General features: G+C 49.8%; 1 protein-coding gene across 2 annotated transcripts in view; it reads left to right on the top strand.

The window, feature by feature from the left end:
• Positions 1 to 27,535, top strand: part of MCOLN1 (mucolipin TRP cation channel 1) — a 209,339-nt gene that overhangs the window by 159,208 nt on the left and 22,596 nt on the right. For both annotated transcript variants that reach the window (XM_086960614.1, XM_086960622.1), the window contains exons 7-11: positions 9,624 to 9,723; positions 10,814 to 10,920; positions 13,251 to 13,400; positions 14,249 to 14,350; positions 15,111 to 15,233. In XM_086960614.1, the coding sequence (XP_086816740.1) occupies positions 9,624 to 9,723; positions 10,814 to 10,920; positions 13,251 to 13,400; positions 14,249 to 14,350; positions 15,111 to 15,233 (582 nt within the window). The remainder of the gene's footprint in view (positions 1 to 9,623; positions 9,724 to 10,813; positions 10,921 to 13,250; positions 13,401 to 14,248; positions 14,351 to 15,110; positions 15,234 to 27,535) is intronic.

The following is a 27,535-nucleotide window of genomic DNA, read 5'->3' as shown; positions in this document are numbered from 1 at the left end:
AATCCATCACCGTTATTTAGCCCACTCTGCCACCCCAGTTCTGACATGGCTATATGCAAATCAGTCTGACCCTGTGCCTCATGGGAACAGTCCAGCCCGAACTGCAAAGGCTATGTTGCAGAACATTTTCCCTTCTGATGAATTAGCGCCAGCCTCTTATTGTTTTTTAGGTCTCGGCTAGCGTAGGCTGCGCATGCGCAGTCTCGCTGGCGAGATCTTATGTCTTCTAGTAGGGAGGTAAACGAGCTAGCTCTTCTCCATTGGTTGGCTTCCTAAACGGCGGCCAGCCATTGGATCGCACATCTCCGCCAGCCCTCCCGCAGCCATGGAGCCCAGCACAATCATCAAGGCCCTGCGAGGCACCATGGACCCGGCCCTGCGAGGCACCATGGACCCGGCCCTGCGAGAGGCCGCCGAGCGCTAGCTCACCGAGGAGAGGAGCCGAGCCTGGACAGCCAGCTGTGACTGGGCCCGACAGGGAGGGTCCTGGGACTGGTTAAGCAAGGAAAATAGGGCCTGGGGAGAATGACAGCGGGACATGATGGAGAATCGCCCACGCCTCTGGGGAGGGCAAGTGTGTGGCCAGGGACGGATGGGTTCCTGGGCCTGTCCGCATCGGATACGAGGGTGGACCCGGGGGCTCTACACCGGGGCCACTGGAGTGCTCTTCTGTGACCCACCTTAATAGCATGAACTATCTTCCTTCTGTCTCCCGCGCGTTGTGGCGGGTTCTGGAGCTGGTGACGCTTACTTTCTTGCACTCTTCTATTCACCCATCATGAACCGCTATTTGTGGGCGCCTTTTGAATTCTCACTCACACATCCATGCGTACTTCTGATCCTGTCACTCCCGGGTCCCCAAAGATGAGCGAGGCTTCCACGTGCCTTGTGTGCACGCCTCGCCGAAAGACCTACTGCCACAGCTGGTAGGCCAAGAGCCGCGTACCTGCTTCAGCACTCAAACTAAAGCAAGCTTCCCATCCGACTGTCGTCTTTGTAGGACCGTTCAGAGAAATAACCATAAAAGTGGAACACTTATGAATTCTTAGTTATTTGAAAATATGTCAAGTCAAGTCAAATGATTTATATAGCGCGCTACATACCCAGAGGGTCTCAAGGCGCTTGAAGAAGGGTGGGGAATTACTTGTCGAATATCCAAGTTTTAAGTTGCTTTCTGAATGCTAGGTGGTTCTGAGTGAGGCGAAGGTGAGTGGGAAGTGAGTTCCAGGTTTTAGCTGCCAGGTAGGAGAAGGATCTACCTCCCATGGTGGTTTTGTTGATGCGAGGTACAGTAGCAAGGGCTTGGTTGGAGGATCGTAGCTGGCGGGAGGGGGTGTAGAAGGAAAGTCGTGTGTTGAGGCATTCGGGTCCGAGTTCGTAAAGTGCTTTGTGTGCGTGGGTTAGGAGGCGGAAAGTAATCCTCTTATTGACTGTGAGCCAGTGGAGGTTTTTCAGGTGACCAGAGATGTGGTCTTTACACGGGATGTCTAGTATGAGTCTGGCTGAAGCGTTCTGGATACGTTGGAGTTTTCTCTGGAGTTTTGCGGTGGTACCGGCGTATAGGGTGTTTCCGTAGTCCAGGCGGCTCGTGACCAGTGCGTGGGTGACCGTTTTCCTAGTTTCGGTGGGGATCCAGCGAAATGTTTTTTTGAGCATGCGAAGAATGTTGAAGCAAGATGATGAAACGGCGTGGACTTGTCTGTTCATATAGAGTGTGGAGTCCAGGATGACGCCCAGGTTCCGTGCGTGGTCCGTCTGGATGGGTGCTTTTCCAAGGGCCTCTGGCCACCAAGAGTCATCCCAGGCGGAGGGGGAGGTACCTAAGATAAGGACTTCTGTTTTGTCTGAGTTCAGTTTCAGACGGCTGTGCTTCATCCACTCGGCTACTTCTTTCATTCATATCAATGTATTGAAAAGGCATATATGAGGTGTTAGGTTGCAAAGTACAAGAAAGGTTGACAGTTGGTTTCCCGAGTTCAGATCTTAATCAAAACTGACATCATGGACTCGTTAATAAAAGGAGATGCTATCTCCTTTCTGGTTGAACTTTTTTTCGCATAGCTTTCGGTGTAATCACATCTACTTACTCATTTCTGTTGCTTTCACGTGCATGTGGCTCTTGTATACTTGTGGTGATTTTAAAGATTATTTTCACAGCCCCTATAATTATCTTTAGTTCTCCTATTTACCGAAACCTTCCTTTATTATAACCGGAATTATTTGGCTTGCGTACAGCAAAGAAGCGTCTCTACCGAAGCACCTCCTAAACCTGCTTCATCTCTTAATAATTAGACAATCTTTCGTATGTTTGTGTGTGTGTATATGTTTTTATATCTCTATCCAAAAGGGGAGCTACATAAAACTAGCGAGAATAGCATACCTCTTACTGCCCACATCTGTGTGTGTGTGTGTGTGGCTCTGTGTGTGTGTGTGTGTGTGTGGCTCGGTGTGTGTGTGTGTGTGGCTCGGTGTGTGTGTGTGTGTGTGGCTCGGTGTGTGTGTGTGTGGCTCGGTGTGTGTGTGGCTCGGTGTGTGTGTGTGTGGCTCGGTGTGTGTGTGTGTGGCTCGGTGTGTGTGTGTGTGTGGCTCGGTGTGTGTGTGTGTGTGGCTCGGTGTGTGTGTGTGTGTGGCTCGGTGTGTGTGTGTGTGTGGCTCTGTGTGTGTGTGTGTGGCTCGGTGTGTGTGTGTGTGGCTCGGTGTGTGTGTGTGGCTCGGTGTGTGTGTGTGGCTCGGTGTGTGTGTGTGGCTCGGTGTGTGTGTGTGTGTGGCTCGGTGTGTGTGTGTGTGTGGCTCGGTGTGTGTGTGTGTGGCTCGGTGTGTGTGTGTGGCTCGGTGTGTGTGTGTGTGGCTCGGTGTGTGTGTGTGTGTGGCTCGGTGTGTGTGTGTGTGGCTCTGAGTGTGTGTGTGTGTGTGTGGCTCTGAGTGTGTGTGTGGCTCTCGGTGCGTGTGTGTGGCTCGGTGCGTGTGTGTGGCTCGGTGCGTGTGTGTGTGGCTCGGTGCGTGTGTGTGTGGCTCGGTGCGTGTGTGTGTGGCTCGGTGCGTGTGTGTGTGGCTCGGTGCGTGTGTGTGTGGCTCGGTGCGTGTGTGGGGCTCGGTGTGTGTGTGTGTGGCTCTGAGTGTGTGTGTGTGTGTGTGGCTCTGAGTGTGTGTGTGTGTGTGGCTCGGTGTGTGTGTGGCTCGGTGTGTGTGTGGCGCTCGGTGCGTGTGTGTGGCTCGGTGCGTGTGTGTGTGGCTCGGTGCGTGTGTGTGTGGCTCGGTGCGTGTGTGTGTGGCTCGGTGCGTGTGTGTGTGGCTCGGTGCGTGTGTGTGTGGCTCGGTGCGTGTGTGTGTGGCTCGGTGCGTGTGTGTGGGGCTCGGTGTGTGTGTGGGGCTCGGTGTGTGTGTGGGGCTCGGTGTGTGTGTGGGGCTCGGTGTGTGTGTGGGGCTCGGTGTGTGTGTGGGGCTCGGTGTGTGTGTGGGGCTCGGTGTGTGTGTGGGGCTCGGTGTGTGTGTGGGGCTCGGTGTGTGTGTGGGGCTCGGTGTGTGTGTGGGGCTCGGTGTGTGTGTGGGGCTCGGTGTGTGTGTGGGGCTCGGTGTGTGTGTGGCTCGGTGTGTGTGTGGCTCGGTGTGTGTGTGGCTCGGTGTGTGTGTGGCTCGGTGTGTGTGTGGCTCGGTGTGTGTGTGGCTCGGTGTGTGTGTGGCTCGGTGTGTGTGTGGCTCGGTGTGTGTGTGGCTCGGTGTGTGGCTCGGTGTGTGGCTCGGTGCGTGTGTGTGTGGCTCGGTGCGTGTGTGTGTGGCTCGGTGCGTGTGTGTGTGGCTCGGTGTGTGTGTGGGGCTCGGTGTGTGTGTGTGTGGCTCTGAGTGTGTGTGTGTGTGTGGCTCTGAGTGTGTGTGTGTGTGTGGCTCGGTGTGTGTGTGGCTCGGTGTGTGTGTGGCTCGGTGTGTGTGTGGCTCGGTGTGTGTGTGGCGCTCGGTGCGTGTGTGGCGCTCGGTGCGTGTGTGTGTGGCTCGGTGCGTGTGTGTGTGGCTCGGTGCGTGTGTGTGTGGCTCGGTGCGTGTGTGTGTGGCTCGGTGCGTGTGTGTGTGGCTCGGTGCGTGTGTGTGTGGCTCGGTGCGTGTGTGTGTGGCTCGGTGCGTGTGTGTGGGGCTCGGTGCGTGTGTGTGGGGCTCGGTGCGTGTGTGTGGGGCTCGGTGTGTGTGTGGGGCTCGGTGTGTGTGTGGGGCTCGGTGTGTGTGTGGGGCTCGGTGTGTGTGTGGGGCTCGGTGTGTGTGTGGGGCTCGGTGTGTGTGTGGGGCTCGGTGTGTGTGTGGGGCTCGGTGTGTGTGTGGGGCTCGGTGTGTGTGTGGGGCTCGGTGTGTGTGTGGGGCTCGGTGTGTGTGTGGGGCTCGGTGTGTGTGTGGGGCTCGGTGTGTGTGTGGGGCTCGGTGTGTGTGTGGGGCTCGGTGTGTGTGTGGGGCTCGGTGTGTGTGTGGGGCTCGGTGTGTGTGTGGGGCTCGGTGTGTGTGTGGGGCTCGGTGTGTGTGTGGGGCTCGGTGTGTGTGTGGGGCTCGGTGTGTGTGTGGGGCTCGGTGTGTGTGTGGGGCTCGGTGTGTGTGTGGGGCTCGGTGTGTGTGTGGGGCTCGGTGTGTGTGTGGGGCTCGGTGTGTGTGTGGCTCGGTGTGTGGCTCGGTGTGTGGCTCGGTGTGTGGCTCGGTGTGTGGCTCGGTGTGTGGCTCGTGGCTCGGTGTGTGGCTCGGTGTGTGGCTCGGTGTGTGGCTCGGTGCGTGTGTGTGGCTCGGTGCGTGTGTGTGGCTCGGTGCGTGTGTGTGGCTCGGTGCGTGTGTGTGGCTCGGTGCGTGTGTGTGGCTCGGTGCGTGTGTGTGGCTCGGTGCGTGTGTGTGGCTCTGTGTGGGTGTGTGTGTGTGTGGCTCTGTGTGGGTGTGTGGCTCTGTGTGGGTGTGTGGCTCTGTGTGGGTGTGTGTGTGTGTGGCTCTGTGTGGGTGTGTGTGTGGCTCTGTGTGGGTGCGTGTGTGTGTGGCTCTGTGTGGGTGCGTGTGTGTGTGGCTCTGTGTGGGTGCGTGTGTGTGTGGCTCGGTGCGTGTGTGTGTGGCTCGGTGCGTGTGTGTGTGGCTCGGTGCGTGTGTGTGTGGCTCGGTGCGTGTGTGTGTGGCTCGGTGCGTGTGTGTGTGGCTCGGTGCGTGTGTGTGTGGCTCGGTGCGTGTGTGTGTGGCTCGGTGCGTGTGTGTGGGGCTCGGTGTGTGTGTGGGGCTCGGTGTGTGTGTGGGGCTCGGTGTGTGTGTGGGGCTCGGTGTGTGTGTGGGGCTCGGTGTGTGTGTGGGGCTCGGTGTGTGTGTGGGGCTCGGTGTGTGTGTGGGGCTCGGTGTGTGTGTGGGGCTCGGTGTGTGTGTGGGGCTCGGTGTGTGTGTGGGGCTCGGTGTGTGTGTGGGGCTCGGTGTGTGTGTGGGGCTCGGTGTATGTGTGGGGCTCGGTGTGTGTGGGGCTCGGTGTGTGTGTGGCTCGGTGTGTGTGTGGCTCGGTGTGTGTGTGGCTCGGTGTGTGGCTCGGTGTGTGGCTCGGTGTGTGGCTCGGTGTGTGGCTCGGTGTGTGTGTGTGGCTCGGTGTGTGTGTGTGGCTCGGTGCGTGTGTGTGGCTCGGTGCGTGTGTGTGGCTCGGTGTGTGTGTGTGGCTCTGTGTGGGTGTGTGGCTCTGTGTGGGTGTGTGTGTGTGTGGCTCTGTGTGGGTGTGTGTGTGTGTGGCTCTGTGTGGCTCTGTGTGGGTGTGTGTGTGTGTGGCTCTGTGTGGGTGTGTGTGTGTGGGAGGCTCTCTGTGTGTGTGGGAGCTGTGTGTGTGTGGGAGCTGTGTGTGTGTGGGAGGCGCTGTGTGTGGGTGTGGCTCTTTGTGTGTGGCTCTTTGTGTGTGGGTGTGGCTGTGGCGCTGTGTGTGTGTCTGTGGCTCTGTCTGTGGCTCTGTCTGTATGGGTGAGTGCGTGTGTGTCTGTAGCTCTGTCTGTATGGGTGAGTGCGTGTGTGTCTGTGGCTCTTTGTGGGTGGGGTGCGTGTGGCTCTGTGTGGGTGGGTGCGTGTGGCTCTGTGGGTGGGTGCGTGTGGCTCTGTGGGTGGGTGGGTGCGTGTCGCTCTGTGTGTTGCAAATGCAATAGGTCTTGCATTTGCGAGAGATAAAGCTATTGGCATTGTAAATGACAATGCCATTTATTTATGTTTTAAAAACAAAAATGTAATGAGCAATGCCAATAGCTCTAACTTTAACAAAGACGAGACCATTGCATTGTAAATGCTTGTTTTTGTATGTATTTGTGTTTTTTACACCATGCGCGGTCAGCCCTGAAAGAAGCACGCCACTGGCTGGAGCACAGGCTTATTTGGCAGTGTTTACATGTGATTGGGGGATAGGGGTGAATGACTCCTTTGAGAAAAAGATGCTGCCGGATCACAACCATGGTGGTTACTGGAGAACAGGGGGTCTGTTCTGCCGACTTAAAGAGCGTGGTCTGGGACACCTCGTGTAATCTCAGCCGTTCAGTATAAATGGGAATTTTACAAACACAGTGTTAAATATAAAGTGTAAGGCAGTGTTCCTGACTCTTTATAAATGCTGTAGTTATGGTAGGCTCTTGGCATGCGCATAATTCTACTATTGCTGGTCTTCTTGCACGCGTTTATTTTAATTTCAAGGTTGAGAACAGTTGTCAAAGTGGTGCCCCGTGGATTCTACGCCTTTACCATGCTCCTTCCAGTAGGAACTGAGAGCCACCATGGTGCTCTGTTGTCAGTGACTTACATAAAAGTGATAGAGGGGAGTTCAGTTGCGAGCCCGCGCGAGTTTGTTTCAGAGAAGAATGCTTCTTTTATGCCACTCACATTGGTGTGTCATCCGAGGTTGCACTGTCTGTCTCCTTGTCTGCTCCATATCAAACTCTAGCATCCTGGAGACTGAGTGCTTTTTTTTCAGAGGGTGAACTAGAACGTCTAACCAAGCTTGCGACGAGTGATGTTGGTTTTCATGACCTACTTTATTTATTTTATTTATGTATTTATTCATTTATAAAGCGCAGGTGAATCATCCCCAGGGGGATCTCTCAGCGCTTTGAGACAGCAGGTACTTGGTGGGTGTGCACATCTAAAATAGCCAGGTCTTTAAAAGTTTCTTGAAGCTGGTTAGTTCACCACAGGCCCTAATGTTCTGTGGCAGGTTATTCCAGTGGCTGGCAGCCAGATAAGAGAAAGCTCTCCCACCCATCCTTACCTTGTGCATTCTCGGAGTACACAACCGGTTTTGCACAGAATGGCGAGTTAGGACTAGAGGCTATCTATCCTGGATATGTTATGGTGTAGTTTCCATTCATGTGACATTCTGATAAGTACAATTGATTCAGAATCTGATTTGCAGATTAAATCAAGGCAGCTAGCCAAGCTCAGTGCATGATCAACTGAGATCACATGCAGTACTGCACTGGTGATCCTCTCCACATGGAAGATAATTTTAAGTGCATGATTGCCCTTTGTTTGACTTTGTGCTCCTTCCTTACCTTCGTGTTTGGAAGCATATCTTTTAGTCTGTTTTGGGGGGAAAATGATTAATCTGATTTGTTAACTGTGCTAAATCAGTTACAAATGACTTGGAGTTAGAAGCTTCGTTTTGAAATAGCGCCACGTTGCTGATTGGCTGGTGGTGATGAAAGTGTTTTCCCACAGAATAAATCTGACATTGTAAACTGACTGCCAGAAAAATTTGTGATGCTACATTCGGAAAAGAGAAGTGTTTTTTAAAATGTAATTTTTGTCTGTTTGAGTCGACTCAAGATTTTACAGCGATACCTTCTTTAAATTGACCTTGTTTTATCAATAATCGCATTCTTCTTCAAGACGTGGACTATACCAATTTATCTAACTCCTTCATGCATGGTTCACATAGATAGATACCTGTGGAAAACCTCTTGTGAGTTAACCTCAAACTCTGAGTTGCGGAGAAGTCAGAGGCATCTATAAAGGATGACCCAATCAATAAACACTAGAATAACGTTTACCACAGAAAAGCAATTCATTAAAAAAAAGGACTCTTTCATAAAGAGAATGTCAAATACACATCCTAAACAAAACAAAAATCACATGGTTGCCCAATACTATGAGATAAGCAATCTGCATCCACGAATTAGTCGAAAATTCAAATAAAATTCACCATGCCCAAAGGAAACCGAGAGGATTGTGGGAATGAACTGAGGAAACTGGAGAGAAAGAAACATTCACAGTGTGACAACAGCTGAATCCCATCATTCACCTCACCACAGACTTTGCACCTAATCACATGACTTCAAAAACGCACCCAAAATAAGAATCAGATGTTTGAGTCCCAAGACAATCACCCCAGTCTTAGATAACCATAGTTGTAACATACTGCTTTCATGGACTGCTCTGGACTTGGCTGGAAACCAAAGTGATGCCTCAAGTGGGATTGCCAAGTGTTAGGACAGGAATGTTCGTTCCCCTGGGGATAATCTAGCGTGTGCCCCTGCCCCTGAGTGACCCACATGTATGTGGTGATATGGGGTATTCTAACTTTTTGTGGCTCAGCGCACATGCTCGCTGAGGCCTAGGCCAGTCCTTTGACTCTGAGGTCCAGGGTCTGGTTCGGAGACATGGAGGGCCACGCCCTCTAGGTGACATTAGATTAATGTGCCCTGATATCCTGCATGCATGTGGAGCCCATGTTGTGTATTGTGTGCAAGGTAGCAGAACTCCTTGGGATTATGAGTGTGAGATTGATGATATCAGCAGGATCACTTTTGGATTGCCCTTTGTTTTATATTGCACAAGGCGGAGGTCGTGGTAGTATTTCTTCCATTGTCTTTACTGCTGAGCAGAAGGGTGTAACCCTAGGCTAGACAATGAATTGTAGAAGATGGATATTGCGGTGTCTTAATAAATTCTTTGGTAAACGTTCTTGAAAGGGATTGCTGATTAACCCATCCTGGACACTGTTATTTAGGTTAATGGTGGGGGTGAGGGTATGGGAACAGTTTCTGTTTCAGTGAGGGAAGCTTCTATGCAGTGCCCGCCCCTCTTGTCTCTCACCGACTGCTGCTTCAACAAGGCTGGTGACAGCGAGGGTCAGGGGCTTCACACGTCATTGTGCTCCTGGCCAAAGCCAGCATCTTCATAACCTGCTGATATGACCTTTTACAAATAGTGCCTGCGCTGCAGAAAGAGCATGAAACAAAACTGTATTGTGCCTTTTACTGATTTCCAGACTCAGCAGTTTGATTGCAAACCTCCAATTTTGTAATTCCAGTCATGCACACCCCCTGCCTTGTGCTGCTGAGCTAACCCTGGGGTTAGACCAACACTGCAGCTCTACACATTATAGATTGGAGAAAATGCTTACATAAACGGATCCCTCGGAGCTAACTCTTTGGTTACAGATCCCACAACCGCACATTTGATTCTGCAGAACTGTTTCTTTCTTACATAAGTCTGATCGACCCCCGCCCCCCCCCCCCCCCCCCACACACACACACACACACTCTCTCACACCAGGTTTAAGATTATTTGGCGAAAGTGGTTTACATTCCTTTGTGCCGTGATTGAATTCCTGCTCTGATGGAGTTCTGCTGAGCGAACTGGGATCTTTGTTTTGTCTCGTCCCACAGATCACTTTTGACAACAAAGGCCACAGCGGGCGGGTGAAGATCCTTCTGGACAACCAGGCGCACATCAAGGAGTGCAAGGACCCCAGTGTGTACGGCCACGGTAAGGGGGTTCAGCGGGCGTAGACGGCGGCGCGATTTCTGGCCTGCTCGGAAAGGAGATTGCAGGGGTCTTTGGTAGCAGCAGGGATGGGCAATCGAGAGCAGGTAGGAAATGGGACAGGGTTTCCAGTCGTTGACAGCACGGTAGGAGCTGCTGATTTGTCACTCGTCGTCCGAGCCCGATCCTTCATGGTTGTTCTCTTAACTGTTTTCGGAAAGAGTGCCCATTCTTATGCAAACTTGGCTTGTGGCTCTGTCGAGCTACGGGTTAGAGCTTTTACGTTTTAGAATGACGTTTTTTTTAATTGATTCGCCTTGATCACTTTTTTTTTTTAACTAAACATCTCTGGCTTGGTCTTGCTTGGGAAACACCCCAGGATTCTGTACTTTCTTTTTACCTGGATTGGACTGGTGTAGGCTCAGAGCCTGTATTTTGTCTTGATGTTTGGAACCAGAGGCACTTGGCTAGCTCTTGCTGGACTCTGCCGCCCTGGTTTTTCACAAATTCACAAAGCTGTCTGCTGACTTATCCATCTCAGATACCACTTCCTCTGTGGCTGTCATTCTTTTTGCGGTCATGCCCCTGACGCAGTGTTTTACTCCTCCCTGGTGTAACTTAACCACTACATGCTTACTCTATCTAGCCCACTTCCTTATCTGTATGTGTGAAAAACGAATCTATGCTTTTTCAAGATATGCCACGGCTCCGGTCTCGCTCTTTTGTTCCTGCAGCCCCCATAATCTCAGCCCTCCGTTTATTCCTATCTGGCCTTGTCCTGCACCGATCAAGCGTTTCTAAAGTTTTCCTTGACCTGCTCCTCTGGTTTCTTAATAAGTAAGATTCGACTAAATTGTCACACACTCTTCTGCTCAGTCTGGTCACAAGGTGTCGCTATTGCCGCATGCGCGCACACAGATCAGGCAGCTCGCTGTGCCAACCACCACCAGCAGCAGCAAAAGTAAACTATTCATCGGACCCTTTCTCCTGCTGATACCTTTAGATCTTGCAAAGGTTGAGGATGTTTGTGCCTCCTTAAACTTATCAATACTCACTGACCAACATTGTGCATATTTTTTTTTACCTCTTACAGGCGACAACCATCTGCGACTGGTATTTGACATTCTGGTGATTTTTGTCTGCATTCTGTCCTTTATCCTGTGTGCTCGCTCCATCTTGAGGGGATTGGTGCTGCAGCATGTAAGTAGTGCTTGTTGATTGTTACCTCCTCCATTTATCATGTGCGCTACCTCCTTTCTGCAGGAGCACTGTCGCAGCCTGTGTGTGCTGCTTTGTGATCATTATCTACATCCTATAGTAGCAGCTGCCCCAGAGGAAGTAAACACAAAGTGTGAACGTGCGGCTTGGCAGCTATACCCTGCACTCTGTGCTCTTCCAACTTTCTGGGGTAGGCTGTCGCAGTATACATGCGCTGCTTGGTAGTTATTCCCCACATCCTGTCCTTCAGTCTGTGCTCTTGCACCTTTTGTGAGGTGGGCTGACATAGTATGCATGCGCTCCTTGGTTATTCCCTGCATCCTGTCCTTCACCCTGTGCTCTAGCACCTTTCTGGGGGGGGCTGCCGCAGTATGCATGTGCTGCTTGGTAGTTATTCCCCGCATCCTGTCCTTCACCCTGTGCTCTAGCACCTTTCTGAGGTGGGCTGCCGCAGTATGCATGTGCTGCTTGGTAGTTATTCCCCGCATCCTGTCCTTCAGCCTGTGCTCTTGCAACTTTCTGGGGTGGGCTGCCGCAGTATGCATGTGCTGCTTGGTAGTTATTCCCCGCATCCTGTCCTTCAGCCTGTGCTCTTGCAACTTTCTGGGGTGGGCTGCCGCAGTATGCATGTGCTGCTTGGTAGTTATTCCCCGCATCCTGTCCTTCAGCCTGTGCTCTTGCAACTTTCTGGGGTGGGCTGCCGCAGTATGCATGTGCTGCTTGATAGTTATTCCCTGCATCTTGTCCTTCACCCTGTGCTCTTGCAACTTTCTGGGGTGGGCTGCACAGTATGATAGTTATTCCCCTTATCCTGTCCTTCACCCTGTGCGCTTGCACCTTTCTGGGGTGGGCTGCCACAGTATGCATGCACTGCTTGGTAGTTATTCCCCGGATTCTGTCCTTCAGCCTGTACTCTTGCACCTTTCTGAGGTGGGCTGCCACAGTATGCATGCGCTGCTTTGTAGTTATTCCCTGTATTCTGCCCTTCAACCTGTGCTCTTGCACCTTTCTGGGGTGGGCTTCACAGTATGGTAGTTATTCCCCTCATCCTGTCCTTCACCCTGTGATCTTGCACCTTTCAGGGGTGGACTGCCACAGTATGCATGCGCTGCTTGGTAGTTCTTCCCTTATCCTGTCCTTCATCCTGTGGTCTTGCACCTTTCTGGGGTGGGCTGCACAGTATGCCTGTGCTGCTTGGCAGTTATATACCCGGAACTTGCTCCCTTCACCCTGTGCTCTTGCACATTTCTGTGGTTGCACTGCTGCATGATTCTTGTGCTTCTTGGCAGTTATCGCTAGCTTCCTGTGCGCTTTGGTCTTTCCGCGGCAGCACTGCCTCAGTATTAGTGTGGCTCTTGGCAAATATAACCATTTCCTAGGCATTCACTTGTATTGTTGTCAACTTCTGCAAAGATCCCAATATGATTGTGTGATTGCTTTCTGGTTTTCTGTCCTGATATCACTTTCTCCTCGTTTTAGTCTGGCGCGTGGGCGTGCGTTTGTGTGCATTTCTAGAGGGTACTTTTACAGCTTGTTCTACTGTTAGCCACAAATACTGAGTGGGCCGTTGGAGGAGTGACTGCTCAGATATCTGAAGGGAGATGACGGTTAGGAGTGTTTCTGCAGCCTGCAGAACAAGTTTTGTGTGAAAAGTTTAGCCCTTGTGTGTCCCGAGCCCACTTTTTGCCTGTTCCATATTCTGACTCTGTCTGGAGCCGGGTGCCTGTGTGGGTGTCTGTAGCAGCTGCTTGCTTTAATGTACACAGTACAGCACTACCACAGTTTAGTACTTACTATAATGTCCTCTAGGAAATAGATTGTTACAGACACTTGTGGTCCAGTACTTCAGTCCAGCACAGGTCATTCCGCGCCTCGTGCTGTTCGGATTCATTCTTGGTAGTGCTTGGCCCACTTTGTTTAGCTAGGCTGCACCTCTTACTTTCTTTATAGTATCTGTGACTGCAGATACCCTCATTTCCAGTTCTAATGGTTCCCACCATGTCGATCTCCGACACGGCGCGTTCTCCGGAGGAAGGTATTGGTTTCAGAGGCCACCTGGTAATGTAACCTTGGGTTCCCCTGTGCAGGCTTATGCAATGAACGACTGTTAGGATGCTTGAATCAGTCTTAGATCATTAAAGCCGCACAGTCTCCTCCCATTGAGGAGGGAGGGTTTACCTGCACAACTACAGCTTCCTTTAGTTGCACCTTTGCACACCGGATTGTGTGGGCCTCTGCTTTCGAAGGTACGGTGGCGTAGTTACGTAATTGTCCAGTCTAACAATTTATTTCTTGAAATTCACCTTTTCTAGGAGTTTGCAAAATTTTTCCTTACTCGGCACAACCAGGGCATCTCGATTTCTGATCGCCTGGAGTTTGTGAACGGCTGGTACATGCTCCTCATCATCAGCGACATCCTGACGGTGACTGGGACGGTGATGAAGATTGGGATAGAGTCCAAGGTGAGGGATGGCAAGGGAGCCATTATTTCATCTTGAATTACCATCGCTGCCTGCATGCGTCACTCTAGCACTGTCATTTGCTCTTCATACCCTGGGGAGATGCCTGGGGCTGCATCCTCATCCTGATCTGGCAGATGTGCTTGTTGGAGCACTGTTTGAGTCTTGTCGCCCTAGCACTGTTTACTGAAAAGCAGGTCCATCTCTACTTAAGTAGTGTTAATGTTTGAGGAACTCCACACTTTTTGAGTATGAAACATGCTGCAACATTCCCCTCAACAATGGTGTGTCCATGTTGGTGGCACTCCTCCATGGATTCTTCTTCAGTATTCCAGGGAGCTTTCTGCTTTTGGGTGGACTATCCCAGTGGTGCTATGGAATAGGTATGTATCCAGGGGTGTAGCTTTAGGGGGTTGTTTGGGGTGTTACATCCCTAATGTATTTTCTGATGAATATTTGGGTACAGGTGCTTTCAGTCGTGTATGGTGCAGTGTCTGTCGGATTTCGCCTCAGATTTTTTTCATGCACACACTATCAAAAACACGCACATTCTCTCATCTCTGTTTTGAAAGTCCTTTTCCACCATTCCGCATTCCTCTCCCTTACCACTGCCCCTTAATCCCCTCTCATGTGCCTTGCTTGTCATATAATATATTCAAACATTATACGCCAGCATGATTGTCGGAAATCTAAACTACGCCCCTGGATGTATCTCCTCACTACCCCCTTTTAAATCACATAGGGTGGATCCAAACAAATAGCCCTCTGCACACCCACCCGAAAACCCTTTCGTCATTAGTCTGCACATGTATATTTTATCCATTAAGCCTTATTGTGTGTTTCCTTTTCAGAATTTTGCCAGCTACGACGTGTGCAGTATCCTGCTGGGCACATCCACGCTCCTGGTGTGGGTCGGGGTCATACGCTACCTAAGCTTCTTCCAGAAGTACAATGTAAGTTATTTCCTTAAGGTCTAGCATATCTCCCTTACCAATATATGCTTAACCTCTCTCCACAAACCCGCAAGAAGACACAAGTTTCTTTCACGGCAAGTAAAGCCCACATGCACACCACAGATACCCACCTGTCTCTGGCCCTTTCACAGAGCTGACAGAAAAGCCTGTTGCAGACAGGTGAGCACAGCGAATTTGGGGAAGAAATGAAAGTGTGTGTTTGGGCACTAGTTTCTTACAAGAAAAGATCCTGTCAGCCTGTGTTAGCCCTTTACATGGATTCTGGTTGGGTTAATTTAAGCATGTGGCTTTTATCCACAAAATCAAATAATAGTATTAGTTCATCTCCCTTTTTAGTTGTATTTTTTCTGGCCTCTTTGGGACCAGTAGATCGGGTATGTAAAACATGACCGTCCATCTTCACTCCTTACAGCAGCAGAGCTTCAGGACAAAGTCAACTCCTGTTATAAAGAGACAGCCGCATAATCAAGGGGCATATGAGAGAAAGCAGAAAAGTGCGAGGGCTGAAGCTGCTTTAGTGCAGGCTGGTTTACATGGAGGTACTTGGAGATGGGGTCACGGAAAGGAAGGTGGCAGAACTGATGTTGGCATATCACCTTAAGTGCTCAGTTCGGGGTGAGCCCGTTCCATGGGAAGTCAAAGAAAAGAGCTGTTACAGGGTAGCCAGACTGTAAAGGAGCTCCCAGCCAACAGCAAAGGGGAGGTGCCCTGACACATTATTTTTTCCTCTTCTCATCAGATCCTGATTGTCACTATGCGTGTTGCTCTACCAAATGTCATCCGCTTCTGCTGCTGTGTTGCTGTTATCTACCTGGGTTACTGCTTCTGTGGGTGGATTGTGCTGGGACCGTACCATGCCAAGGTAAGAATTTTTCAGCTGGAACTACGCTGGCTAGGAGCAGTTTTTACTCTTCAGCTAAATCAAGCTGGAGGTGGTGGTGTACTCTGTGAGACCCTGCAGACTGCCCCGCTGGTTGTCCTTTTCCCTTCTTTGTTTCCTGGGATTGTTCCATGCTAAGTTTAAATTCAGAAGAATGACTCCTTGCTCACTTCTGTCCCTTGCCTCTGCTGACGTATCTGGCTTGGGCCATTGCATGCCAAAGAGCCTCTCTAGATGGGCGCAATGCTGACACTTGTCTTTTCACGCTACAATTAAAGTAGGCTAGGGTAAAACACCACACAATGACCAGTTCCGTCTTACATCCTCGTATCCTGCAGGATCATGCATAGCTTTTGTGGGCTTGGCAAGAATTTACAGGCTCTTAAAGCCTGCTGCTCACCATTGGTTTGTTTTATTGCCACTCGTATCGTTGCTTCTTGGTAGATTTTTTTTCTTGTTCATCTTGTATCTCTTGATGTGTTTGCAGCTGTTCAGGTTCCTCTGCAACACTGCGTATAGCTGATTGACCCAACATTGACACTACTTTTCGTTCCTTTCCTCTGATAGCCTGATCATGTTGCAAGTCCTGACTGTCAAGACTTTGTTTACAGCTGAACTTCTACCCTAAGATTCAGCCGAGCATCTGATGTTAACTCCTTGCCCCTCCATTTCTCGCCAGGGTCTGCTTGATGCCTCTTACAACAACAGAAATGCCTAAGCACACATGCAGGAAAGTAAAGTTCATGTGAACAACCAGTATAAAGAGCACAAAAGGTCACGTTCAGATGGAAGGAAACAAGTCTTGTTGTAATATAAATCCAAAGTTCATTCAGGTGGATTATTTTTATTCTGTTTCGACAGTAAAGGTGTGTAGGAAAGACCAGCCGACACGTGTTTTGTCACTTGTTGGAGTAATGCTCCGCGACTTCTTCAGGGCTACGGACCGGTGATACTTCCAACCCGGCCGGGTTTAACAGAGGCAGATATGAAAAACAGGAACCAGTAAAAAGAAAGTTGAAAACAGCTCGTAGTCGATGTTAAAATAGTAAAAAGGAATTAGTTTTGTGCCAGACGCCGTAGAAAATAATAACAAGTCGAGGGCGATCCTTATGGGTAATGTATTTGAGCGTCTGCACATCCGGGTTCAGATTGCGCACTCTAGAATTAATGTTGAAGCCGAATAACAGCCTCCCGACTTCTCACATGGTACTGCGTGTGAGAAGTCGTGTCGGCTGGTCTTTCCTACACACCTTTACTGTCGAAACAGAATAAAAATAATCCACCTGAATGAACTTTGGATGTATATCACAACAAGACTTGTTTCCTTCCATCTGAACGTGACCTTTTGTGCTCTTTATACTGGTTGTTCACATAAACTTTACTTTCCTGCATGTGTGCTTAGGCATTTCTGTTGTTGTTCACACGGTGTGGTCTGTTCCACACTTATTCAAGGGGTTATAGGGCTCATCCCCTTGCCTTTAGCACCATATTGTATTCATATGCTTCTCTTATTATACCCAATAGCGTCTAATTGCTGAGCGCCAAAACAATCCCTGAACTAAAAACCCTTCCCAGGTGTATTATTGCTTGATGCCTCTTGCCATGCTGGAATATAGTTCTACAAAAGTACAGAAGTTAAACTTAAAGTTATTCATTAATACAGTGATGAGTGTTGACACAGAAAGTTGTGCCAGACATACCTGGACAAACAGACTGGGTCTCCAGTTTATATTCAGGCCCAACTTTGTTAAAGATGTGAAAATAGTCTTGAAACTGGTAAAGGCAAGGCCATTACTTCAAGTATTAGCTTTGCACCATACTCCACTCGGAACCCAAAGTCCTTCGATCTCAGAAGCTGCTCAGTAGGCTATGCCTCTGGATTGCCACTCTGCATCGGTTAGGGTCAACAGCTGTGGTATCTGGTGGTCTTTAAACCTGCACCATGAACACGCATAGATGTTAATCTACCCAATCCTTGCATTGCATTCAGAGAGGAGGTAGAGAGTGCTGCAGGATGTAAAACCTGCTTTCTGCCTTTTGGTGTAAAGTTTGGGATGCGGTGGCCATATGAGAAAAGCATTGGCAAATGTAATATGTCAGGCTTGTAACTGAAAGTGCCTGGCTGCTTCCATCCATGTAATCTGTCATCCTTCCGTCCAGACACTCATCTGTGCACTTACACTCTTGCATTCATGCATCTGTTCTTGCATTCACCCACTCACTTATCCACAATCCCAAAAACGTACTAACTTGCCAAGAGATACGGTAATATGTAAGCCATACTAATTGCCTTTGCTTCTACTTTGTGAGGGATGCGGGTTCGCTGTTTCTAGTGCCACTTCTGGTCTGTGGGGGGTGTGAGTGCTTCCAGTACTGTGTGTCTTCTGGTATGTGAAGTCTAAGAGTGCCATTAGCAGTGTGAGATTGCTAGTGTGTGAATGCTGTGAGCAGTGTCGCTCGGAACCTTTGCCAAACTACCACTGCCAGACCACTGCATCCACCAACCCTCCCACAGCACAGATCACTCACCCACACATCGTGTATTCATCTGAGTGCGTTGATGGGCATCGTAGAGTTTAGTTCCACTGATGAACAGAGCCTGGGCCTGCTCCGCCAGACACCTTGGGGTTCAGACACTCATTCCCTGCTTTGGGGCTCTTGCTTTGAGAGCTCCCCAGCAGGTTCCAGCACCTGCACGCCCTGGCTGCTGCGGATCCCAGTGCACCAACCCAAAGTTACTAGAGGTCCTCTGTGCACACAGCAGTGTCCTCCATTGGCAGGGCATGTTTGAGGCGCAGTGAGCTTGACAGGAGCAGCTGATTGTCGCCATACAGAGTCGTTACTATGGCAACGATGTAGAGTTTAACATGTAATCCCATTACATGCCATGTCCTGGCGATCAAATTTTTGACTCCCGGCAGGGCCACTCCAAGCATTATAGTGCTGCTAAGTTAGGAACTATTTTAAAGGGTTTAATGGTTACACCTGGCTGTTACTAGCGATTCCAAATGCAAGGCATGTGGGAATGAAGCGCTTACTGATGCAAGGTAATATTGTAACTGAACACAAATGATACTTCTGTGGTGTGAACGGGCTCAGAGCTGAGCAGTGGATTACAGCGAGGGAGGATATAGCGATTCTAAAACCGGCCGTCAATACCTCTGTAGCGCTAAAGGCACCAGGCAGTTTAATGATCTTTTGTCACCCTCCCCCTTCGCGGTGAGTGCGGGGCAGGGGCTGCCTTAAACAGTTTGACTCCAGAGGTGGGTGGGGTGTGGGGGCAGGGACTTCTGCTACGGGAGAGTCTTTTTAGGTCGAGCGACTATATTCCGCAGGGATTAATAGCGAGAGCATATAGTAGGGAAAACAAACTTTTGAACAAGCGCGGATTCCTCCCAATGCATGTGAGGTATTCAAGCGTGATGCTTCGCCAGCGCGCAATTGGCCTCACTTCTCACTCACACCCCATATGCTCGTTGTGAGAAGTTGGCCTGGTATATGATGTTCACTATTCTAGTGAGCACCTTGCGCCAGTCCAAACAACCCTTATGGTGATGGTTGTAAAGTCAACCTTATAGACCAGCTATCCTAGGGGTAGCATGGACAAAGCAGTCTTAGGCTAAACTCAAGAGGGCATGTGAAGCCAGCTGTTTTACCATATGTAACCCCTTTAATACTAAATGAAAGGACACCACACAGGATATATATATAAAATATGTTATTTATTACTAGACAAACCCTCTGAACTCTTTGAGGTCAGAGGCACAAGCACAATACAAGTTAACCCCTAGGTCGCCCCTCCCCCGGGGTTAACTGAGACTGGGCCCTGTTGGCCCCCTGCTAATGTGCCTCAAGAGTTTGGAGTACTAAACACTTGCCATTCTGCACCATATTTACAAGCCTGAAATGTTCATAGTGCACCATATTTACAAGCCTGAAATGTTCATAGTGCACCATATTTACAGGCCTGAAAGGAGAGGGAGATTCACTTCACTGTACTGAATTTTCTTACAGGGGTGGACTTCTATAGTATTCTGATGATCTGATCTAGGTCGCAAAACGATCAATATTTACTAGAAGAAAGGCTTGTGGTTGATGACTAAAGGCTGTGTTCTTTGAAGTTCTTTGTTATACTGAAAAGTACTTGCTGAAATGTTTTATTACTATGTGGTACTTTAATGCAATACTATAGTCGCTTCTTGTAGGATCCTCCAGGTTATTTAATGTTGCACGGCTTACATGAGCTGATTATTATTTTAAGGATAAGTCTTTCTGCAACTGCCTAAGGAAATGCTTACCTAAAATGCTAATGAATTACCAATGCATTGCTCCAATTGAAAGCATATATAAAAGATCTTGATTTTTCAAATAAAACTACTGGTGTGGTCTCCATTATTGCGCCACTGTGTGTTTCATTGGAAGTGTGTGTTAAGTGGCTGCTTTACACGCAAGCCCCTGGCTACCTTCCTGCTCGAGCCATGCTACCCCCTGGAGAGCTGGCGGTCCCAGTTCTTACAGCATTGTAAATGACAATGCCATTTATTTAACGATTAAGCTATTGGCAATGTAAATGACAATGCTATTACCCTAACTTATAACCTCTACTTTACAACTGTATTTACAATGTTAAGGGTAAGCTTTCAGTCTAAAAAAAACCTGATATTTTATCTTCTGTGTTTAGGTTTATTTTCAGATTTTATATTATCTAATCCGGCCCAATCACCGGTCAATTCCTTGACTTATTTTGGATGGCCAGTTCACACCCAACCCAGCGCCCTTTCCCTATCGCGCTTTCTTCTATGCACCCTAAAGCCCTCCCCCAAGCTCTATTCTAAAGGCCTCCAGATCTGCAGAACCCTGCGTCTGTTTGTCCCACCCACCATTTCTCTTCCACCCCCGGTCCGTGCGGTGACCATTCGCTACCAGACACTTTGTGCGCGCCGCGCTCCGCCTCTGCTGCCACTTCAACTCACCAGGCTGCATACCCCCTCGCCCCTCGCTCGCCAATGTCCCGCCCACCCTTCCTTTGATGTCCGCCGCAAGTTCTTACAGGCTACTGACCCTCCCCCAGCTCAGAGCGCGCATCGCTTGTCTTCATCTATTCTCTCACTTTACTTTCCAACCCCTTTCCCTCTCGCCCATACGTTTTCTTGCTCTCACACCTCCTCCTCCTGTTTGTTGTCTCATAGATTCCCTTCCCTTTCTCATTGTTTGCTCTTTTTCCCCTCCTTGCTTTAGTGATCTTTGACCTCATCATTCTGCATCTCCACGCCAACCCTTCTTCCACCCTTCTTCTCCCCTTTCTCTTTCCTACCCTCTATCTATCCTCATTATTAGCTTCCCACAGCACCACTCAACGCCCCAGCACCACTCAACGCCCCAGCACCACTCAACGCCCCAGCACCACTCAACGCCCCAGCACCACTCAACGCCCCAGCACCACTCAACGCCCCAGCACCACTCAACGCGCCCCAGCACCACTCAACGCGCCACAGCACCACTCAACGCGCCACAGCACCACTCAAGGCGCCACAGCACCACTCAAGGCGCCACAGCACCACTCAAGGCGCCACAGCACCACTCAAGGCGCCACAGCACCACTCAAGGCGCCACAGCACCACTCAAGGCGCCACAGCACCACTCAAGGCGCCACAGCACCACTCAAGGCGCCACAGCACCACTCAAGGCGCCACAGCACCACTCAAGGCGCCACAGCACCACTCAAGGCGCCACAGCACCACTCAAGGCGCCACAGCACCACTCAAGGCGCCACAGCACCACTCAAGGCGCCACAGCACCACTCAAGGCGCCACAGCACCACTCATGACGGCCACAGCACCACTCAGCACCAGTGACGGCCACAGCACCACTCAGCACCCGTGACGGCCACAGCATCACTCAGCACCACTGACGGCCACAGCATCACTCAGCACCACTGACGGCCACAGCATCACTCAGCACCACTGACGGCCACAGCATCACTCAGCACCACTGACGGCCACAGCATCACTCAGCACCACTGACGGCCACAGCATCACTCAGCACCACTGACGGCCACAGCATCACTCAGCACCACTGACGGCCACAGCATCACTCAGTACCACTGAACGCCACAGCATCACTCAGTACCACTGAACGCCACAGCATCACTCAGTACCACTGAACGCCACAGCAACACTCAGTACCACTGAACGCCACAGCATCACTCAGTACCACTGAACGCCACAGCATCACTCAGTACCACTGAACGCCACAGCATCACTCTGTGCAACCATTCAACATCAACTGGTTCTAATATGTTCTCTCAATGTTTCAAGCTTTATTACAAATGTCACAAAAAGATGTTAATATTTCACTTCTGTTCTTGTATTTTCATCACAATAAAATACACTGAACATAATCTTCCCAAAAGTTATTTACAAAAGTTTAAGCTATTGCCATTATAAATTACAATAACTTATTTAAGTATTAATTATTTAAAAAAATAAAAGCCATTGTTATTTGTAATATTAATACATCTAAGTCATGTAAATACAATACATATTGCATTACAAATGCTATAGGTGTCACGTTTGCGAAAATTAAAACTATTGGCATTGTAAACGACAGCTATTAATTTCGCTATTTTCAAAACCAACACATAAATAAAACATTTGTCATTTACAATACCAATAGCTCAAACTTTCCTAATGCGAGACCTATTGCATTGCAAAAGCTTGTTTCAACTTCCTCACACTTTCCTGTGAGCTTCAGGTCCCCACCCACGCCCATTCAAACGCAAAACCCTCCTTCGAATGCAAAACCCTCCGTGCATCAAAACAATTACCCGCCTGCCTCTTTTAGCGTGCCTCTGTTCTCGCCCCACGCCCAAATGCAACCGCTACATTGTCCTTCCCTAAAAGGCAGAGACTCATTAGCTGTTGAAATGTAAGGACTAAAGGCCTCTCAGCGTAAATGTCCTCCAAGCAGCTCCTCGTAACACGGTCTGCTCCCACCCACCATTTAACTTTGAAGCTAAAATCTCTAGTAATGTACTTACCCCTCGCTGCTGGCATTGACCTCAGTGACTCTGATCCCAGGGACTCCCTGGCAGGGGCACAGCATGTGCAGTGTAAGCACAGGCCGCAGGGGAGATTCGGGGTTCGGCCTCGCTGGGGCAGGAGCAGGTCAGCCAGGGGATGTTGAGCACAACACCCCTCCACACACACAGGACTTGCTGACCGTTCTGGAAAGAAGCTTCAGGACTCCCCTCAGGCCTGCCTGCTTCATGATAAACCGCAGCTGCGTGGTGAACATCACTGTTGCACCCACTCCAAAATTCTCCCTTTCGCCTTGCCCCGCCCCTCGTTATTTCTTCTAACTTTGTCACTGAGCAGCAAGTGAAATTTATTTTCAGCTGCAATGTTCCTAATCCTCTTATTTTCAGTTGCGTCTGGCATGGTTCGCGGGGGGGGGGGGCGGTTTGGTGAACAGTAAAAAGAAATAACAAGCATTTACAATGCAATGGTCTCGGCATTATTAAAGGTAGAGCTATTGGCATTGCTCATGACTTTTTTTTAAACCATAAATAAATAGCATTGTCATTTACAATGCCAATAGCTTAATCGCTCGCAAATGCATGACCTATTGCATTTACACCCACACAGAGCCACACACAAAGCCACCCACACACACATACAGAGCCACCCACAGTCATTCACATAGAGCCACCTACACAGAGCCACCCTCACACAGCCAGAGCCACCCACACATAGAGCCACTTACAAAACAAGATTCAGGCACACAAACACACTTATATGGCACAACAGAAAGGAAAGGCGTCCCCTGCAGTGGCCTGGTAAGCAATGCCTTGGACTCGGCACTTTTTTATTTACAAATTAAGCACTGAATTACTAATAGGTTGTGGGTGAAGTGGGATCTGAGGGGAATAAGAACAGTAACTGTAGTGCCTTTTTTAATAGAACACTTTGGAGCATTTTCCTGCATATTAAATATCTGATGTTAGTTAAGCTTAGTAGCTATAATGGCGCTCCATGTACTGACCCCTGTAAGCATAGAAGGCTGAACTGATTTTGAGGAGATGTGAACCCGTAACTTTCTTCCTGCCTCTTCTATGACATTGTGACCCTGCCTGCCTGTGTCACGAAGTCACGTTGTTCTTGTGTGGTCAGTGTGTCCACGACTGTCTGATGTTGCCTACCTCTGACTGTTGCTGTGAGTCTGCCCTTCCATCTTCCTGTCTTTTCTCTGACTGTGGGACCCTGTCAGAGTCTCACTGAGTCAGATTGTTGTTTTGTCAGCCTGCGTGTCCCATGACTGCCTGACAGAAAGACAGGAATGAAGGAGGGGTGAAGAGAATGAAAAGAGAGAAAAAGGGAGACAGGGAGAGAGAAAAGCGCAAAACGAAGTGAGAGACAGAGGAAGTGGGAGGAAGGGTAAACGAGAGAAAGATGCGGGGTAGGGGAGAGAGGGGGAATGATTTAACAAGATGGGTAGAAAGAGGGGAAGTGGGGGCGCTGCTAAAGAGAGCGTGATTGATGGGGAGCAAGAGAGAGGTGGGAGAAGGAGGCAGCTCCGAGGCAGAGAAAGTAGTGAGAAGAACATGGCTACGAATAGAGAAACGGTGATGGAGGTGTGGGCGAGAGAAAGGGGCGGGCCCAGGGGGCGACAGACTAAGGATGATGCAGAAGACGGTGGAGAGAGAGAAGTAGAGGGAAAATATAACACAAAAGAAGGAATGGAGAGGGAGTCAGAAAGAGCGAGACAGGATGACAGACACGCCAACACACCAACACACTATTTGGTGCACATAGAAACACACAACAAGCATGTGCTCACAGAGCTACAATGATAGTCAGTCACTCAAACCAAAACTTAGAAATCATCAATAGTACAAAGAGACCTTCACACAACACTCACACAGGCGCACCAACACACAAGATAACTGACACAAAGCACACACACAGCATTACTGAGCAACACGAACACACTAACACAACAGTACAGCTATACGGAGCTACATAACCTTGGATGCATATAGAGAGCATGACACGGAACACAGCCCCACACACAGCGTCACACGCGCACCAGCACAGCTACACCATCACTAGTACAGTCACACAAACAACTTTAAAGACACTGACACTCGTGCACAAACATGATTGACCGTTACACAAAGCACACACTGTGTTATAGAGCTTCGTTTTGTTTATTGCTTAATAAATAAAAGCCCTAACAACATGCAGGCAAAAAACAATAGAATGCAATAATGACGATAAAATCGCTTGGCTTGACGACACATTACAAGATTACCTCCAAAAGGCACTGTGTATATGTTTACAGCATTATTGATTAACGCTGACCCACAAGCAAACAGATATACTGCCACACTGAACTACACAACATGCAAAGCATCAAGGTCTCACCACGTACAGACACACACACCCCGCACACAATGCATCACGTGCACATGCAAGCACACACGGCTGCACACGGCCAAAAGTACCGCTGACGCAGACCACCCCCCCCCCCCCCATAGGACGATTTCACTGGTACTAAAGCAGCAATGCACTCAGCATAACACGTGCTCAGTGTCTCTGACAACAATACACTCACGGTGTCATGGGTACACACACGTGTAGCTACACAGCATCATTGACTCACGCTACTGAGCACACAAAGCGTCACAGTTACGCCAACACACTCACAGAGACACTGGTACAGGCACACACGCAGTCACATGACAAATACAGCGTCGCTGACACGTGCACACGGAGCTGTACAACATTCCTAAACATGTACCCTACATAGAGACACACACAACGCAAAGTAAAGTAACACAGACAAGCCATCATACCTGTGGCGTCACTCACACACAACCAACACACGGATTGACTGACAGAGAAGACGGAGAGATACACAACACTAAAAGTGCCACTGACAAAGACATACGCCACTGATACAGAACACCGATATACTCGCAACATCGCTGTCAGACAGAGCCACACACTGCTTCATTTGCACATCCAATGAGAGAGAGAGAGAACACAACCTTCACTGATTCAGACAAACCCAGATACATCACTGACAAAGAAACGCGTACACGCTCTCCTCACTAATACATAGAACAGTGCAATACACCTACACAAGTGTCACGGACACACCTACAGACAGCATCTCATACACTAACACACGTCATTGACACACAGCTACACAACATAGTGCTACTGAAACCGATACAACAATATGCTTCCAGCGTAACACACAATAACAGAACTCGCATGGTATTATACCTGAGCAGTAACACAGGCGCAGCATCCTCGACAAAGACACACAACACAGTACATTACACACAACCACACAGTTAAAGGACACAACAGAACAGCCTCTTTGATACAAACACACCTGCACACTCACTGTGTCGCTAATGTGCCACAAACTGCACACAGAGCAGAACCGAGGAAAACAAGCACACTAACACATCCTCAAGTGACACAAGGCACAAAACACCAGCTGCATCTCCGACGGTAAGGCAGTCGCCATTCATACCTCTTCCCTGACAGCAACAGACACACCAAAGTATCACAGACTGCAACGCTAACAAAACACACATAGCATTCCTATCATTAACACGCACGCACAGTAACAGACATGCTAGCGCACGTACATTGCTACGAAGACACAGACTCACACATAGACAGCAACAAGCCAAATGCTGTACTGCCAGCGCTAGGAACCCGGGCACAGTTTAAAACCCCATTTATGGCATCACTGAATAGCACAGACATTCATCAACACATACGCGGGCACAACCAAACGATCACTATCCCACTCGAAGCAAAGGGAATTCCCCAGTGACGCGCAATCTGCTTCAACAACACAATCACATCCTCGAGTCCACCCCGCGCCCAGAGCCAGAGTAAAGGCCTTACTCCGCCAGAAAGGCAGAGCTCCCGCGGCCCCAACACCAATCCTCCTCTCCGTAGACGCCCAGGCGTGGAGAAAGCTCGGAGGACGAATTACTCCAGAGGCGGTGGCGGCGAAAATTACAAACCGCAGCGACTCGTAGGATGTTTTGATTAGCACGGGCCAAGAATTAACAAATGGCGGGACAGCTTATCTGGTGAAGCGGCGCCCCCCCCCCCCCCCCCGCACCGCATAGGACTAAAGAGTTTCCGAAATGAAAATGACCCTCAGACAATTTCTTCGTTGACTGCCACCAGGGCCTCCCCACTGGCGTGAGGAAACTTGAGGGCCCCCCTGCAAGGTACGTGGAGGTCCCCCCTCCGGACTCAGGCAGGATCTCTCCGGCCAGAGGCCTGGGCTGAGGGGGTCCCCAGGAGTGTGCATCCCCCCCCCCCCCGCACTGGAGCTGCTGGGCATGTGTTACGCCACTGGGCCTCGTACATAGCACAGTGAAAAGCGTTAAATGTGTTAATGCCACAATTTGCACCCTCACACTGTGTAAGGATGAACACTGAGCAATAACAACTGATGTAATTTAAAAATCTGCCGTGTCAAAGAGGCGAATCTTGCACTCTGACCCCCACGGTGGGCTCCTGATCGGGCTGCTGGACATAAAGTTTCCATGAGGACTCTCCGGTGAGAATGAGATCGAACAGAGGCGGTGCTTCGGGAGTGACGTCCATGGAAGAAAAGAGTCCAGACTGCACCTATTGCAGGCATGCCTGTCTCCAGGTCCCTTTTCCAGGAGATCTTTGCAGTGTCGTTAGGCAAAATGACGCCAGTAGAATCCACAAACCAGCGCAAAATCTACCACGTGCCAAAGACGCAATAAAACCCACAACACCATGTGCTTATAAACACCGCACCCCACATACCCCGTGGGTCCCAAAGCAGTGCAAGAAACCCTTCTTTCAACATTATTGCACTTGCCGTGTTCCACTGGTGTCCCGTGCAGAGCACCCAACGTGCCATAGTGCTGCAAAAGCGGCAGTGCAGAGTCGCCAGTGCTCTAAAGGAGCGAGGGAGGCTGAGCCCAGTGCTGCACCCTACCACTCGGAGGCCACTCCGCCCCCGCCCTCCTCCAGAAGTGAAATGCAGGCGCATCAATCACATCACCAAAAAGAACTAAAACCCTTTTGCCGATTGTTTAAAAGACATGCCAAAAGGGGCGCTCGCAAGAAACAGCTGCAGACCTCCACTGAAAAAAACCCCAACTAGTGCAAGCTTCGCTGAGAGGGGGAGGTACCTGCTCCGAGCGGCGGAGGAAGGCAGCTCGTCGGGAAGCCCAGAGCCCCGGACCGCCATCCGCCGATACTGCA

The sequence above is a fragment of the Lissotriton vulgaris genome, chromosome 1_1 (assembly GCF_964263255.1).
Source record: "Lissotriton vulgaris chromosome 1_1, aLisVul1.2, whole genome shotgun sequence".
Lineage (NCBI taxonomy): Eukaryota > Metazoa > Chordata > Amphibia > Caudata > Salamandridae > Lissotriton > Lissotriton vulgaris.
Note: the sequence above shows the minus strand (reverse complement) of the source record. Positions and strands in the feature narration are given on the sequence as shown.